Source organism: Carassius gibelio, chromosome A8, assembly GCF_023724105.1.
Source record: "Carassius gibelio isolate Cgi1373 ecotype wild population from Czech Republic chromosome A8, carGib1.2-hapl.c, whole genome shotgun sequence".
Lineage (NCBI taxonomy): Eukaryota > Metazoa > Chordata > Actinopteri > Cypriniformes > Cyprinidae > Carassius > Carassius gibelio.
The window spans coordinates 25909527-25925568 of record NC_068378.1 but is presented as its reverse complement, the minus strand read 5'-3'; the positions used below and the strand labels follow the sequence as shown (position 1 = coordinate 25925568).

Genomic DNA, 16042 nt, shown 5'->3' with positions numbered 1-16042 from the left:
CATCAGATTTATTTATGTAAAATAATTATAATAAAGACTAATACTTAATGTTATTATGTTTTAAATTATTAAACATTTCTTGATGACACATCAGTAAAACCTAGTGGTAAAATATAATGATTGTGGCGAAGATTTCAAATCACAATTAATTAGGATTTTATTAGTTTATATGAACTATTGTTACACGCTGAATTACTTTTTAGTGGGTGTCTTCAATGTCTTCGAGGTAATAATGTAAGATAGTCATTATTTTGTGCTCTAAAAATTTAAATTAAACAGGAAACGTTCTTGTGTACGGGTCATGGGTCTTTAGTTCAATTTATTAAAAGTTTATATTTATAGCCTGTGAGACTGATATTGCTATAAATATAAATACTGTACAACCAGCCAACATCATGTACAATAGTAGCCTGAAACAATAACTAAATATATATATTTGATTATTAAATATGATATTTGATTATTGTAAAAATAAAATATTTATTGTGCTAAAATAGCGTGCATTTATGAATTGTGTGCTGTAAGATAAGCAAATAAGGTCAGTGTTGACTTCATGTTGGAGATAAAAGCAGGCAGAGAGAAAGAGGCTGACCGCTGTGATTCATTACAGTTCAGCATCACGAGCTCATTTACTGCTACTGAGGTCAGTGTTAATGAATGTCTCACACAGAACCAGGTTTACCATCTTATGTTAGCACAAAATTACATCTTCTCAGTTAAATCTTCCGCATTTGTTTCTAATATACATTTTTGTTTTCTAATACAATTTATTAATGTGATTATGTGACTGATCTCAGAGGCGGTTGTTTGAGAAGAAACAATCAAGCATGCAATCCTGAATTTCTCAACCTTTTGATCATGATATCCACTATGTATTGATTACGTTTGACCCTTTCCCTTAAATAAAATATATTCTAGAGCTGAATATCTTTTCCCGAACCATTAACATAACCAGGTGAGTAGATCACTCTCTCGCTATTTGATTGCTCTAGTCTTTATCCACTCATCATCATCATCATCCACCAATCAGAACACACGAGAACTCTTTGACCACAGCTGCTTAAATTAGCCACTACGAACTCCCGAACTGATTCAAATGATTTGCGATCGCAAAACTGACTCAAATGATTCGCGAACCCGCTACGAACTCCCGAACTGACTGAAATGATTCGTGATCCCGTATCGAACTCTCGAACTGACTCAAATGATTCGCGATCCCCAAACTGATTCAAATGATTAGCGATCCCGCCCCGAACTCCCAAAATGACTCAAATGATTTGCAAACCCGTTTTGAACAATCTGAAGTTCCCATCCAAATCAAAGGACACAGCCAGCAGTACTATTGGCTTATTTCTCTAATTTCATAATATTTACTGAAATTAAGGTACAAAAAGTATGTTGTTAAAAAATAAAATATGAATATTTCCATTCCGAACTGCTTTCCACGTCAAACATCCACGAATACCCAGGTGAGCAGATCACTCTCTCACTATTTGATTGCTCTAGTCTTTATCCACTCATCATCATCATCCTCCACCAATCAGAACACACGAGAACTCTTTGACCACAGCTGCTGTGCTTCAAAAGCTCTTGCAGCAGCTCAACACTGGTTTTCTCTGAGGTGGTCGGATCACACCAGATTGTGGTTAATCTTGCATATCATAATTATATTTACTCTTCCTCTTCCTGCAGTTTGGTAATATAAAGATTCCTCCTTTGAACTCCCACCTCTTCTGTGGGTTTTATTGTTCTGGGTCTGAATTTGGGCTCCTGGGATCTCAAAAAAGAAACATTTTCAATCTCCAAGGTGAACGTTATGACAACAACACTCTTAGAAAAAAGGGTTCATTGGGGTTCTATATAGAACCATAGGGTTCTTTACTCAACTCCAAAGAACCTTTTATGCTAAAAAGGTTCTATAATGACAAGAAAGAACCCTTTTGGCACAAAGGTTCTTTAGGCTATTATTCATTCATATATTACATTATTCTGCAACATTTTGTATTTGTAATTAAATTATTGTTTGTAGTAGCTTAATATCACATTTTAATCATGCTGATTTTTGGAGAAAAACTGAAATGGCACTCTTCATGTGATATTGATTAACTACATAAATTGATATAAATTTATACATTTTATTAACCCCCATATCTTGAATTTTGTGATCATTCACATGCATTCATAAATGCATTTGAATACACAGAGTAATGCAGTGAAAGAACGCACTCAAAGTCGTGGTATTGAAGGTGGAGAGAGAACTCTGCATGCACTCCCCCCACCCACAATTCCTGCCGGCCCGAGACTCGAACTCACAACCCTTCGATTTGGGAGTCCGACTCTCTAACCATTAGGCCACGACTTCCCACAAAACCCATTTAAAAAATGTGGGGGAGATTCACAAAGATTGGACTGCAGCTGGAGTCAGTGCTTCAAGAACCACTACACACAGACGTATGCAAGACATGGGTTTCAGTTGTCGCATTCCTTGTGTCAAGCCACTCTTGAACAACAGACAGCGTCGGAAGTGACTAAAGACAAAAAGGACTGGACTACTGCTGAGTGGTCCAAATTTATGTTCTCTGATGAAACTAAATTTAGCATTTCATTTGGAATTCAGGGTCCAAGAGTCTGGAGGAAGAGAGGGATACAATCCATGTTGCTTGAGGTCCAGGGAAAAGTTTCCACAGTCAGTGATGGTTTGGAGTGCCTTGCCATCTGCTAGTGTTGGCCCACTTTGTTTTCTGAGGTCCAAGGTCAACACAGCCGTATATCAGGACGTTTTAGAGCACTTCATGCTTCCTGCTGCTGACCGACTTTATGGAGATGCAGATTTCATTTTACAACAGGATTTGGCATCTGCACACAGTGCCAAAGCTTCCAGTACCTGGTTTAAGGACCATGGTATCCCTGTTCTTAATTGGCCAGCAAACTTGCCTGACCTTAATCCCATAGAAAATCTGTGTAGTATTGGGAAGAGGAAGATGTGATATGCCAGACCCAAGAATGCTGAAGAGCTGAAGGCCACTATCAGAGCAACCTGGGCTCTCATAACACCTGAGCAGTGCCACAGACTGATCGACTCCATCTGCAGTAATTCAGGCAAAAGGAGCACCAACTATGTATTGAGTGCTGTAGATGCTCATACTTTTCATTATCATACTTTTTAGTTGGCCAAGATTTCTAAAATTCCTTTCTTTGTGTTGGTCTTAAGTTATATTCAAATTTTCTGAGATCCTGAATTTGGGATTTTCCTTAGTTGTCCGTTATAGTCATCAAAATTAAAAGATATAAACATTTGAAATATGTCAGTCTGTGTGTAAAGTTTCACATTTGGAATGGAATTAGTGAAATAAGTAATTTTTTTAATGATATTCTAATTATATGACCAGCACTTGTAAATATGTCTGCCATTTGTTGCCACCCCTCAAAAATTCCTGCCCCCTTCTCGCCACCCCATCAATATTTTCCTAGATCCGCCACTGAGTGGATTCAATCATTTTCCTCCACAAAAACATGTAGGATCAGCCAAATCTCTATGAGTAAAGGTTTTTTAAATAATAACTAAATATTCATTGAGTCTTAAATGCATAATGTGGACAGAGTAGCCTATTTATGCTAATGTTGGCATTATTCTTTTATTAAACGTCAGCTGCTAGTGGCGAAGCAAATCCGGCGGAGCCTTTATCTTAATTCCGTAATTGCCAAATACCCATCTTAATTAAAAATTTATCTTAATTTGATTTGTTAAAAAAAAAGACTTTTTATTGGTGCGTTTGTCTAATTATAGGCTAAATAAGCCTATGTCTGTTTAGAGTGCTGAGATGTTACAATGTTAGAGAGGACTTATTTTATTTCTTTATTCCAACTTCCAAGTGGTCTAGTCTACGTTAGTTATGAATAAATTATGCTAAAACATGTATAAATGGATAAATGACAAAAGGCAAAAGAGCTGCGACCGTGCACACATTCGAATAATGTCGGGCTGTAAACGGGTTCAGGCTTTTACAAAGCTGTGTATCAAAATGTACTTGTCAGGCTCGGCATGAAACCTGTCGGGCACTGGTCCTGTCGGGCCTAACTTTTATGGCCCGATTACAGCTCTAATATATTCAACCTTTCTAAAGAAGCTGGTGCCCCAAGTAATATTGAAAATTATATTCTATTGCAAATTAATAATTTCAGGGAAAATGGAGTGTTAGTCATTTTAACAGGAAAGGGTTTGTATACAAATACATATGTATACAAACTTGCGATTTTAACCTTATTAAAGTTAGTTGCTTTACCAAGTATACAGTATTGTTCAAAATAATAGCAGTACAATGTGACTAACCAGAATAATCAAGGTTTTTAGTATATTTTTTATTGCTACGTGGCAAACAAGTTACCAGTAGGTTCAGTAGATTGTCAGAAAACAAACAAGACCCAGCATTCATGATATGCACGCTCTTAAGGCTGTGCAATTGGGCAATTAGTTGAAAGGGGTGTGTTCAAAAAAATAGCAGTGTCTACCTTTGACTGTACAAACTCAAAACTATTTTGTACAAACATTTTTTTTTTCTGGGATTTAGCAATCCTGTGAATCACTAAACTAATATTCAGTTGTATGACCACAGTTTTTTAAAACTGCTTGACATCTGTGTGGCATGGAGTCAACCAACTTGTGGCACCTCTCAGCTGTTATTCCACTCCATGATTCTTTAACAACATTCCACAATTCATTCACATTTCTTGGTTTTGCTTCAGAAACAGCATGTTTGATATCACCCCACAAGTTCTCAATTGGATTAAGGTCTGGAGATTGGGCTGGCCACTCCATAACATTAATTTTGTTGGTTTGGAACCAAGACTTTGCCCGTTTACTAGTGTGTTTTGGGTCATTGTCTTGTTGAAACAACCATTTCAAGGGCATGTCCTCTTCAGCATAGGGCAACATGACCTCTTTCAAGTATTTTAACATATGCAAACTGATCCATGATCCCTGGTATGCGATAAATAGGCCCAACACCATAGTAGGAGAAACATGCCCATATCATGATGCTTGCACCTCCATGCTTCACTGTCTTCACTGTGTACTGTGGCTTGAATTCAGAGTTTGGGGGTCGTCTCACAAACTGCCTGTGGCCCTTGGACCCAAAAAGAACAATTTTACTCTCATCAGTCCACAAAATGTTCCTCCATTTCTCTTTAGGCCAGTTGATGTGTTCTTTGGCAAATTGTAACCTCTTCTGCACATGCCTTTTTTTTTAACAGAGGGACTTTGCGGGGGATTCTTGAAAATAGATTAGCTTCACACAGACGTCTTCTATCTGTTACAGTACTTACAGGTAACTCCAGACTGTCTTTGATCATCCTGGAGGTGATCATTGGCTGAGCCTTTGCCATTCTGGTTATTCTTCTATCCATTTTGATGGTTGTCTTCCGTTTTCTTCCACGTCTCTCTGGTTTTGCTCTCCATTTTAAGGCATTGGAGATCATTTTAGCTGAACAGCCTATCATTTTTTGCACCTCTTTATAGGTTTTCCCCTCTCTAATCAACTTTTTAATCAAAGTACGCTGTTCTTCTGAACAATGTCTTGAACGACCCATTTTCCTCAGCCTTCAAATGCATGTTCAACAAGTGTTGGCTTCATCCTTAAATAGGGGCCACCTGATTCACACCTGTTTCTTCACAAAATTGATGACCTCAGTGATTGAATGCCACACTGCTATTTTTTTGAACACACCCCTTTCAACTAATTCAACTAATTGCCCAATTGCACAGCGTTAAGAGCGTGCATATCATGAATGCTGGGTCTTGTTTTTTTTCTGACAATCTACTGAACCTACTGGTAACTTGTTTGCCACGTAGCAATAAAAAAATATACGAAAAACCTTGATTATTCTGGTTAGTCACATTGTACTGCTATTATTTTGAACAATACTGTATATATATATATACATATATATATATATATATATATATATATATATATATATATATATATATATATATATAATAAAATTTAAAACTAAATATATGTAAGGCTTTAACAGGAATTTTTTACAATAAAATTATATATAGGCACCCCTGGTTTTATTTTAATTTTAAATGTTTAGTATTTTTTGTGTTTTTGTCATTTTATTAGTTTTTTTATGTCTTTTTAAAAAAGGATATTTAATTTGTATATTTTATTGTAATTTGAACTGAAGACAATACATGCAATGTCTTTAGATGTATGTAAGTTTTAGTTTAGTAGTCAGTTAAGTCATCAATATAGTTTCATTCTGCATTAAAACTAGATTTATATGTGTGTGTATATGTGTGTGTGTGTGTGTGTGTGTGTGTGTGTATATATATATGTGTATATATATATATATATATATATATATATATATATATTCTGTTTATTTTCATTTTACTATTTCTGTAAATGTGTGTATGTTATCATTTTTATTCGTTTTCACAAAGTCTTAAAATGTATTTTTTTGTTTAAATTTTACTTGATGTTTATTTTAGTTAATAATATTAATAACCCTGCTACTTTATTACCTGGTCATGGTGTGTGGAATTTCTCTTGTTTGGCTAGTGTTTGCATTGAAATTATTTTTATTATCATTTCTAGATACTTCCAGAAACTCAGGCTGTAGAAAGAGTGCACTTCAAAGGCAAATCAGCTTTTTGGCGTACCATTTTCTTTCATGTTGATCTGATCTGAGTGCACTAATGTATGTGTGTGTGTGTGTGTGTGAGAGAGAGAGAAACGAACCTGCCAGGCTTCTAACTGCTGAGACAGGTTGAGTTTCTGCTGTATAGCATCCAACAGCTGACTGTTTAAAGACATGATATCTATCTTACACTTTGCCAGCTCCATCTCTACGGCTTTCTTCCTGTAACAGGGAAAAGAAGAGATACAACAATGGTATCTGAGGTTAATGTTGTGATTGGCAGAATGAGGTCACAGTTACAGGCTGCAGAAACTCTTATGTAAAAAACAGAAAGTATTTTTTTCTGAGATTAGATGAAGTTTATTGAACTCAAGACATCTACAGGAATTATTCTCTATCTCTATCTAATGTAGCTGTAAGGAAATGCAGAAAAATGACCCTTTTGAGATGTTCTCACAGGGAAATTAGTTTATAAAGATATTGAATAATGTCCATATTCCCATCTAAAAATGAAAACAGTTGTATTTTAGTGGAAAGCTTTGTTAGTATTATTTACTGGTAAAATAGTAAATCTGCCACATCTTGAGGAATTATTAACATCTGTAGCAGTGCACAATGAGTCTTGTGAAAAACAAGTCTGCTTAATTGTATTGAATGTGTCATTAAAAAAGCTACAAACTTTACTTTCAGATAATACAATATTAATGAAGTAAAAGGCTACTTAAGTGCAGTTATAAAAAGATAAAATTTTTTGGAGATCATATATTTCTTAACAAACTTAAGTACACTTTCAACAAGTTCATTTGGAAAGAATATAAAATTCTAAGTTTTACTTTAAAGTGCATTTAAAGTTTATATTTTTACGCTTTAAAGTTGTGCTTTAAAGAAGTACACTTATTTGCACAAAATATACTAACATTCTAAATCACATGTAAAGTTCTCGACTGAATTACAGTTTTACATAAAGTTAATATATTTTAAATATAGTAAACTGCAAGTTAATCATTACAAATGTGTAATTACAAATATTTAAATACATGACACAAATTCAACCGAAAAAATTATAAAATGCTTAAATCTGAAAAAACAGTACTTAAGTGGAAACTGAAGGTGATCTTTAAAACACTTAATTGCATCATAATTGTGATTAAATATAAATGTATTAAAGTTTTAACTGATTTTAAATGCAATTAGGTGAAATGCAAAATTTCGCCAAATCTGTTAAAATGATGAATAAATAAAGACATCTTGTACGGTGAGTACATTTTCATTGTTAGGTGAACTATTTGTTTAAAAGCATAAATGTATATGTGTGCAGTACTTGACAATGGCTTCATCTCTGTCTCGTATAGCGCTCTGTAACTGTTCGTTGGGCTTGTGTACTTCTGCCATCGCTCTCAAGTGCTCATTTTCCTCTCTCGAAGAAGAAACTTCCACCGAGAGCAACGCCACCTACAGGATCCAGAACAGGACAGGTGAATGAATTAACTCAGGTATTTATGAACAGTCTGTATGTATTTATGTGTGTCTACCTGGTTATGGAGCTGTAGCACCTCTTCCTGGCTGTTGCGTGTTTTTTCTTGCTCCTGATCGTACAGTTCTCTAAGCTCTCGCAGTTCCTCGCTCAGTTTCCGCACCTGCTCCTCCAGAACGTCCTCATCACTGCGCCGTGAACTCTGGATGCACACGAAACACACATTGAATAATAATAATAATCTGAATGTTCGCAGTGAAACATACGATCATTGTTACCGTAGATTCGTTGCCGTCCAGCAGGTTTTGCGTGAGTCTGCGCAGCTCCAGAAGATTCGCGTGCAAACTCCCCGTGGGGACGTCTTTAGCCGACAGCGACTCCGAAGACTCGTCCATGGATGAGTCTGTGGATAAGGCGGAGTCTGTGATGTCATTTCCTCTCAGCTGGGAACAGATGGAGCGCACATGACAGTAAGCCTCCCACAGCTGCAGCCGGAGCTGAAGGAAAGATTATGGAAATTATAGACTTTAAAAGTACATATCTAAGTGCAAACTGAATATAATCTGTTCTGACACTTGTTAATTGCAATTAAATTAAAAACTATTATAGTCTCAATTTATATTAACTCTTTCCCCACCATTGATGGGTTTTTATGGCTTTTTGTGGTTTCACTGTTATACACTAGGGGGCGCTAATACACATCTTCTGAACGAGTACAAAACCTCCCGAACAAAAACACACGTGAACAGGACGGAGAAACGAGCGATCTCTCATGTAAACAGCTGCATATTAAAAATAACGTGATCACTTACATTTATGCATTTGGCATACACTTTTATCCAAAAGTAACTTAAAGTGCATTTAGGCAATATATATATATATATATATATATATATATATATATATATATATATATATATAAATTTTTTTATATATATATATATATATATATATATATATATATGTGTGTTTCCTGGGAATTGAACCCACAACCTTATGCACTGCTAATGCAATGCTCTACCACTGAGCCACAGGAACAATCATCAGCAATAGACAGCATATAAATGAAAACTGCTTAATTTTACAGAGTAAAATATTGATCCAGGAAGTGGTATATGTCTGTGCAAGCTTTGGAGGTGTTGATTGAAGCAATTTAATGGATTTATGCCTTGATAATCATACTGCATATTATCCAGATGTAGTTTGTGATAATAATGTTTTTTTGCACAAAACTTTACATTTTTATGAAACCTACTTATATTCAAGTGTTGATGAAATAATGTATTTTATGTATTTTTCTTAATTCTGTTTTCTTTTAAATTTGGTAAAAGTGTTCTGACAAGCATGCCATTTCTATTGAAACTTGAATGTCATTTATTTAAATATATTCATAATTACACTATTATCAAGTTGCAATTTAGTACATTTAACTTTTAATGTAATATAAAATAAGACACAACAGCTAAACATATAATCAAGTATGTGCTTCAGTATGTTAGTCGACACATCAAGACAAGTGTACATTTTGAAAGCTCAACATTAAAACATTAAAATATAATGATTTATAATGTACTTTAAAGCAAAACCTTTTATTTTACAGTATTAGAAAGTACAAACTTTAGTTAAGAAACAGTCATGAAAGTGTCTCTCTTTAGCTATGCTTAATGGGCCTTTTATTTCATTAATAATACAGTATATTATTTGCAAGTAGTTTTTTTTTTTAAAGAAATTTACTTTTAATATCTGAAGTTCACTAGTGTGCATTGCACATTCAATACAATGGAGCACACTTCTATTTCACAATGGAGTCATTCTGCGCAGTTTATCCAGTAAATCATGTGACTTGATCAGATTAGCAATTTTACCAGTAAGCGTGGTAAATGGTAAATGGCATGTCACATTTTTTTTTTAATCTGTTTCCATTATTTTTTTTCAGTGGTTTGTGATTGCAGTTTTGAAGATAATTGAATGCATATCTTATGCAAAAAGCCATTTCTAGCACATAAAATATTTGTTGTTTTTTATTAATTAAAGTGTTTTATTAATGTCTACACCTACCCCAACCCTTAACTTAACCTAATGCAAATACAGCAATTCATTGTTGTTCAACATGACCGTAGTTGGCCGTAGTTGTATCCCTTCTAGCCCAATCAGACGGTCTCTTCCTGGGCAGTCGATGGCTGATGTACCTGCTCTCTCTCCTGCTCCAGCTCCTCCTGCTCCATGCTCTGCTCGATCTCACAGAGGATGCTGTGTGGGTTCGGACTGAAGCCCTGTAGACTGCGTTCCTCCTTCAGCTCCTCCAGACGAGCGCTCAGCTGCCGTTGAGACATGCGCACTTCCTGCAGCTCCAGCTGACTCTGACGCAGCTGATACGAACACACGAGAGTCAGAAAACACTTAAAACACACCTGAGGGAACACGCCGAGCACTTAAAACAATCCCTGACTCACCCCTGAGAAATAACCGAGACAAACTTGACTCGTCCGTCAGTGCTAATACAGCGTCATGCTCAAGCAAGCATGTGCAGTTACTCATGTCATTGTCTAAATATGCTATTCTCTGGTATTTTTGTCCCCGGTGATTTATTTATTCCATGACCGCAAGTGCCTGATAATAGAAATAAATCAGTTTTTGTAATGATGCGATTCATCTCTGAGCTCAGCGCTCACCGTTATGCTCTATTAGACTGACTGTAAGGCCATATTAAAGAAGTAGTTCTCTTCCATAATAAAGATTTTCTGATAATTTATTCACCCCCCATGTCATCCAAGATGTTTATGGCTTTCTGTCTTCAGTCGGGAATACATTAAGGTTTTTGAGGAAAACATTCCAGGATTTTTCTCCATGTAATGGACTTCAAGGAGGACTGACTTGTAGTTTCAGTGCAGCTTCAAAGTTCTCTACACGTTCCCAGCTGAGGAATAAGGCTAGTAATTATCTAGTAAAACCCTTGATCATTTTCTTTGTGAATTTGGAGGAGATCATAAGATTATGACCCTAATCTTCCTTTCTGAACTTGATTACAAAGACAAAGAGCTGACAGCATGTAACTTTTTCAATGTGATTACGTCCTGCATGAATTTGCAAGCAAAGAGGTGGGATGTGGGTGGAGCTGGATGCTGAAACCACGCCCACCTAGGTAGATGGTGGTGACAGCAATGTCAATCCACCTGTCACTCAAGTGGCCACGCCCTTAATTATGCAGAACTTTAAGGCTTAATATAATTTAAACGGATGCGTTATAAAAAAATTCAACCCCTCACAATTGTCATGAAGGGATAAATGTGCTATATAGACCAAATCCACTTTTTGTACCAGGCTGTAAACATGTTTTTTTTCTGCTGTAAAGTTTGTCATTTTAACATGGGGGGTGTGGGATATGGGATTGACTCCTTTTTGGAGCCAGTCTCTGTACCCTTATAGTATTTTTGTATTATATATATTTTATAATGGCTTCTATTGTATTTTATAATAGGTCCTATAGTAATAATATATTATAGTATAGTTGACTATATAAATACTGTATAAATACTGTGTTAATGCATGATAAAATAATCATCTGTTAAATAATTTAACGCGTTTTATAATTATAATGTATGATTGGACAAATGAATGGATGGACCTGTCAGAATTAACCTCAGAATCAAAAGAGTGAAATAAAAAATATATCTTGCTAAAACACAGGGATCCATAAGGATTGCTAACACTATTGCATTTTTTCATGTTCACGTTAATTTAAGACATGTATTTATAAATCATGGTAGCTCTTTTGTATTACATTTAATTTATCCTCAATTTATTTATATTAAAACAAAGAATTACTGTATTTTACTAATAAGAAACATTTTTAAAATAATGAGAATTGCAAAAAGAAAAAGAAAAAAACTATATTAAAACATACAGCTCAATTACAATAATGAGAATTTGAGAACGTTTAATTGTCTAGAAAATAGTGTCACAATACAAATATTATAATGCTCCTTAAATAGGCTTTATTTACATAAGACTAAATATAACTAAGTCTTGTTTGTTTCTTTCACAAGCATGTTCAAGTTCTTGAAAGATTTAATAATATTCAACCAAAGTGAATAAAAATGCACAGCTAACTTTTTAGTTTTGTCCTTTTTCCCCAAAGTACAGGATAAATCACTCAATCAATAATACAAGTAAAACTTACTGAAAAAAAATATATAGGGCTTTATTTTAATAAATATATATATATAATTTTTATTTTATTTTATTTTTTTATGGGTATGCAGTAAAAAACAACCGTTTTGAGAAGTAATGTATATTAAGAGTTGTTTTCAGAGAAAAATACCTTTTTTTTTTTTTTGAGTTTGAAACATGAATGCTTATTCATTTCCAATCATATACAGTTTTGATTCCAATGTTGTTTGGTTCTCAGTGTTCAGTTATTTACTAAAAACTTTGAAAATGCTAAAAATGAAAATGATTTACTAGAACATAAACAGTGATTATAATGTGTGTGTTTGTCTGCAGTGTGATGGTCGCTCACCTGGAAGTCCTTCTGGTGACACAGTTTCTCCAGCACCAGCGTTCGCTCTCTCAGCTCTTCACTCATGTGCTGCAGCTGCTGGTTTTCCTCCAGCATGGCGTTCACACGTCGCTCAAGTTCCTGCTTACGATCTGACAACATCTTTATCTGCACAAGGAGAGCGGGAAGAACACCAGGTTACGGACATCAGCATTCTACACTAAACTTTACAAACGAATGAGTCACGATATATCTTATATAGTATATGAGCGTAATGTATGTGAAAAACTCAAGTGTGATTTAGTGGGTTAGTTTAAACTCTCCTGTAGTTGTAGGAATGCTGTGTTGCCAGGCATCGGTTGGGAGTCACTAACACCTCCACAGTCAGGAATGTGCTCTTGATAACGGGAATATTGCACAACAACTCCTAGAAAATGCTATTGCTCGCAGTTTGCTGGATATAGATGAGTTTGTTTCTTCATGGGAACAGATTTGGAGACATTTAGCATTAAATCACCTGCTCACCAAAACATCACAATAATCCTCAAGTAATCCACAGTCCATCAGCTAATGTCCAGAAGCTGCGTGTTTGTCAGAAACAAATCCATCATTGAGACTTTTTAACTTTAAACCTGTCGCTTCCAGCTAAAATATGTGCTCAGATCAAACAGCATTTACAAACCAAAACCGCTCTAAACAGACATGTGAGTGGATTTTGATGTGAGAGACAACAGTAGATGGATGTTTTTACTGAAGGAAGCATTATTATGGATTACGGATTTGTATTTAGACAGAATAAATTGTTCTTAATGATTGATTTGTTTCTTACAAACACGTTTCTATGATTTCGGCTTCTAAACACATTAACTGATGGACTGGAGTGCTGTGGATAACCTGTGATGTTTTTATCAGCTGTTTGGACTCTCATTCTGACGGCACCCATTCACTGCAGAGCATCCACTGGTGAGCAAGTGATGGAAGGATACATTTCTCCAAATCTGATGAAGAAAGAAACTCATCCTAATCTTGGATGAGGCTGGGTACACGTTTAGCCGTGTGTGTTTGAGTGTGTGAACTATTCCTTTAAGTATCAGCATCTTCTCAGAGGTTTCCCTGAATAGTTTCTTTAGAGAAATAAAATGAGTTTTGAGTCCTGATTTGTGTGTGTGACCTGTGAAACAAACATGAGCAGAAGTTTAGCATCTCCCGCTCCAGTTTTGACCTAGATCTGCTAACCTAGTTCACCTTCTCTGTGATTAACCCTATGCTGCACCAGCCTTCAGAACCACATACATCTGCTTCTCTTGAAATATAAATGTTAAAACAGCTGATCTAGAGAGTGACGCTGAATATTTATATCCCGGTCGGCTCAGAGGCGTCATGGGCTGGAACAGACTCCTGTTTCTCTCTGTCTGGCACTGACTGCAGTTTCGGGAACACCCAGACACTGCAGCATTTGCCCTTAAAATAGAACAGAAGTTTACCTCGCTCACTTACAGCTCTAGTACACTCAGTCCACATGGGAGTCTCAAATTAAAACGCCTTTATCTACATCTAGCATTGAGTTTTCTCCCATTCGTTCTTGTATGAGAGGCCTGTCTCTGCTTCTTTAAACTGTAAGGGGTCAGTGGTAGGGTCAAAAATGTAATTAGGCTCCATACACACAAATGCTCCTGCACAGTATATATATATATATATATATATTATGACTGTTGCAAATTAAATAAAATGTTAAAATGAACGAATGATGTTGATTATGGCATTGCATTTAAATCTGCTCACGTTGCATCCAGGATTACCTGAAATAAAATAAAATATAGAAAGGTTTTTTTTTTCAGCTTGTTGGTAAGGGAACATTTCTCATTTTAATTAATTTTTCATTCAGTTTAAATTGAAATGAAAAAAAAAACTTAACTGAATAAATGTATTTATTATTAATTATAATATAATTAATTATTTTATTATAATTAATATAATTCATAATCATTAATTTATTAATAAAAAAAACTAAAGCTAAAAATTAACAAACACTATATAGACATGAGTTGCAGCGTCAGTTCCGCCTTCGCAGTGTATAGAGCACTTCTGTTAATGTTAATGTTGATGCATTTAACTGGTAATAGTCTAGAGTCTTCAGAAATAATTGACTGAATTTGTCTGTAGCGGTCAGAGAGATGGAGGGAGAGTTGATCTGATCCTATAAATCAGCTCTGGTCTGACAGACAGCTCATCTCTGTATCGACCACTAATCATGTGACTAATTACCCTCCGTCTCTGAGTAAACCCTGATACTGTAACCTCCAGAGACACTGTGACTGTGCTGAATACTGTGGCAGTATTTTGGAAATCTTGGAGCGTAACAGCTGTCAGGAAATAAGAAGGAAGTGCAGAAGCCCCTGCTTTGAATGACTTCAGCTCATCTGCGGCCGCAGGACTTCACTAGTTTCTCACACTGTAATCTTGCTGTAATGTGATTAGGGGTAACCTCAAGCAAGCAAGAAGAGTCGTACATTTGAGGTGGATTTCTCCTTCAGTCACAGGACATGAGCCATTTGATCAGAAATAAATGTAATGTGATGGAGTTAAATTCTCAGTATTTGATTGACAGAGCTTGACATCTCTCGTATGTTTCAGGATCAGCTGTCAGCGAGCAGATGTGTATGTACGTTGAGATTGCTTTTAAGAGAAGGTTTTTTTTTCCAAACATGCAGTTTCTGGCTATGACTGAAACACAGGACCCGAGGACTCGGTATTTGCAAAACTGTTCAAATGTTGAGATCTGAATTGGCATTTTACAGCACTTCTCTACTAAAGGAAAAACCCACCTTTAAATCTGCATGTTTTACAAGAGCGCAAATGTTGTTCAGGTCTAACAATTGCATAGTTTACACATGCAGAACAAAACCGGATCCATTTTCATGCATTATAGATGTGGATGATTGTATGCATGTATGGAGAGTATACTTTTATTTTCTATATATATATATATTACTCATTTAATCTACTGGAATGTAAATAGAATGTTTCTTTAATACTGAAGTCATTTTTTTCTTAGATGCTTATCTGTACATTTGCACTTCTCTATATAACTGATGTTTGTTATGATTGGCTAATCTCTCATTCATAATATTGCTCATCAGCCAGTTCCTGTTGCTCAGTACTGAATAGCTGTTAATATGTACATGTGGGCTCTGTCCCAAAACCTAGTGAGCTGCCTTGCTGCTTATATTGTCTACATAGGCAGCAGCCTTCTAAGGGAGCATCCTGAAATGAAATGAACCTCATATACTGTACGACTGCTTTTTTTAATCACCCCATGATGTTTTCTTGTTTTAATGAATAACTCATCTTTTTTTAAAGTTAAATGTTAAATGCATATACTTTATAACTAATAAATGACAAACACATACAATTACTAAAATGTG

General features: G+C 35.4%; 1 protein-coding gene across 1 annotated transcript in view; it reads right to left on the bottom strand.

Moving 5' to 3' along the window:
• The window catches only part of LOC128019029 (BICD family-like cargo adapter 1), a 39264-nt gene that overhangs the window by 6456 nt on the left and 16766 nt on the right, over nt 1-16042 (bottom strand). The window contains exons 5-10 of the mRNA XM_052604975.1: nt 12639-12785; nt 10309-10488; nt 8398-8616; nt 8178-8321; nt 7967-8097; nt 6747-6867 (exon numbers count right to left, since the gene is read on the bottom strand). Of these exons, the coding sequence (XP_052460935.1) occupies nt 6747-6867; nt 7967-8097; nt 8178-8321; nt 8398-8616; nt 10309-10488; nt 12639-12785 (942 nt within the window). The remainder of the gene's footprint in view (nt 1-6746; nt 6868-7966; nt 8098-8177; nt 8322-8397; nt 8617-10308; nt 10489-12638; nt 12786-16042) is intronic.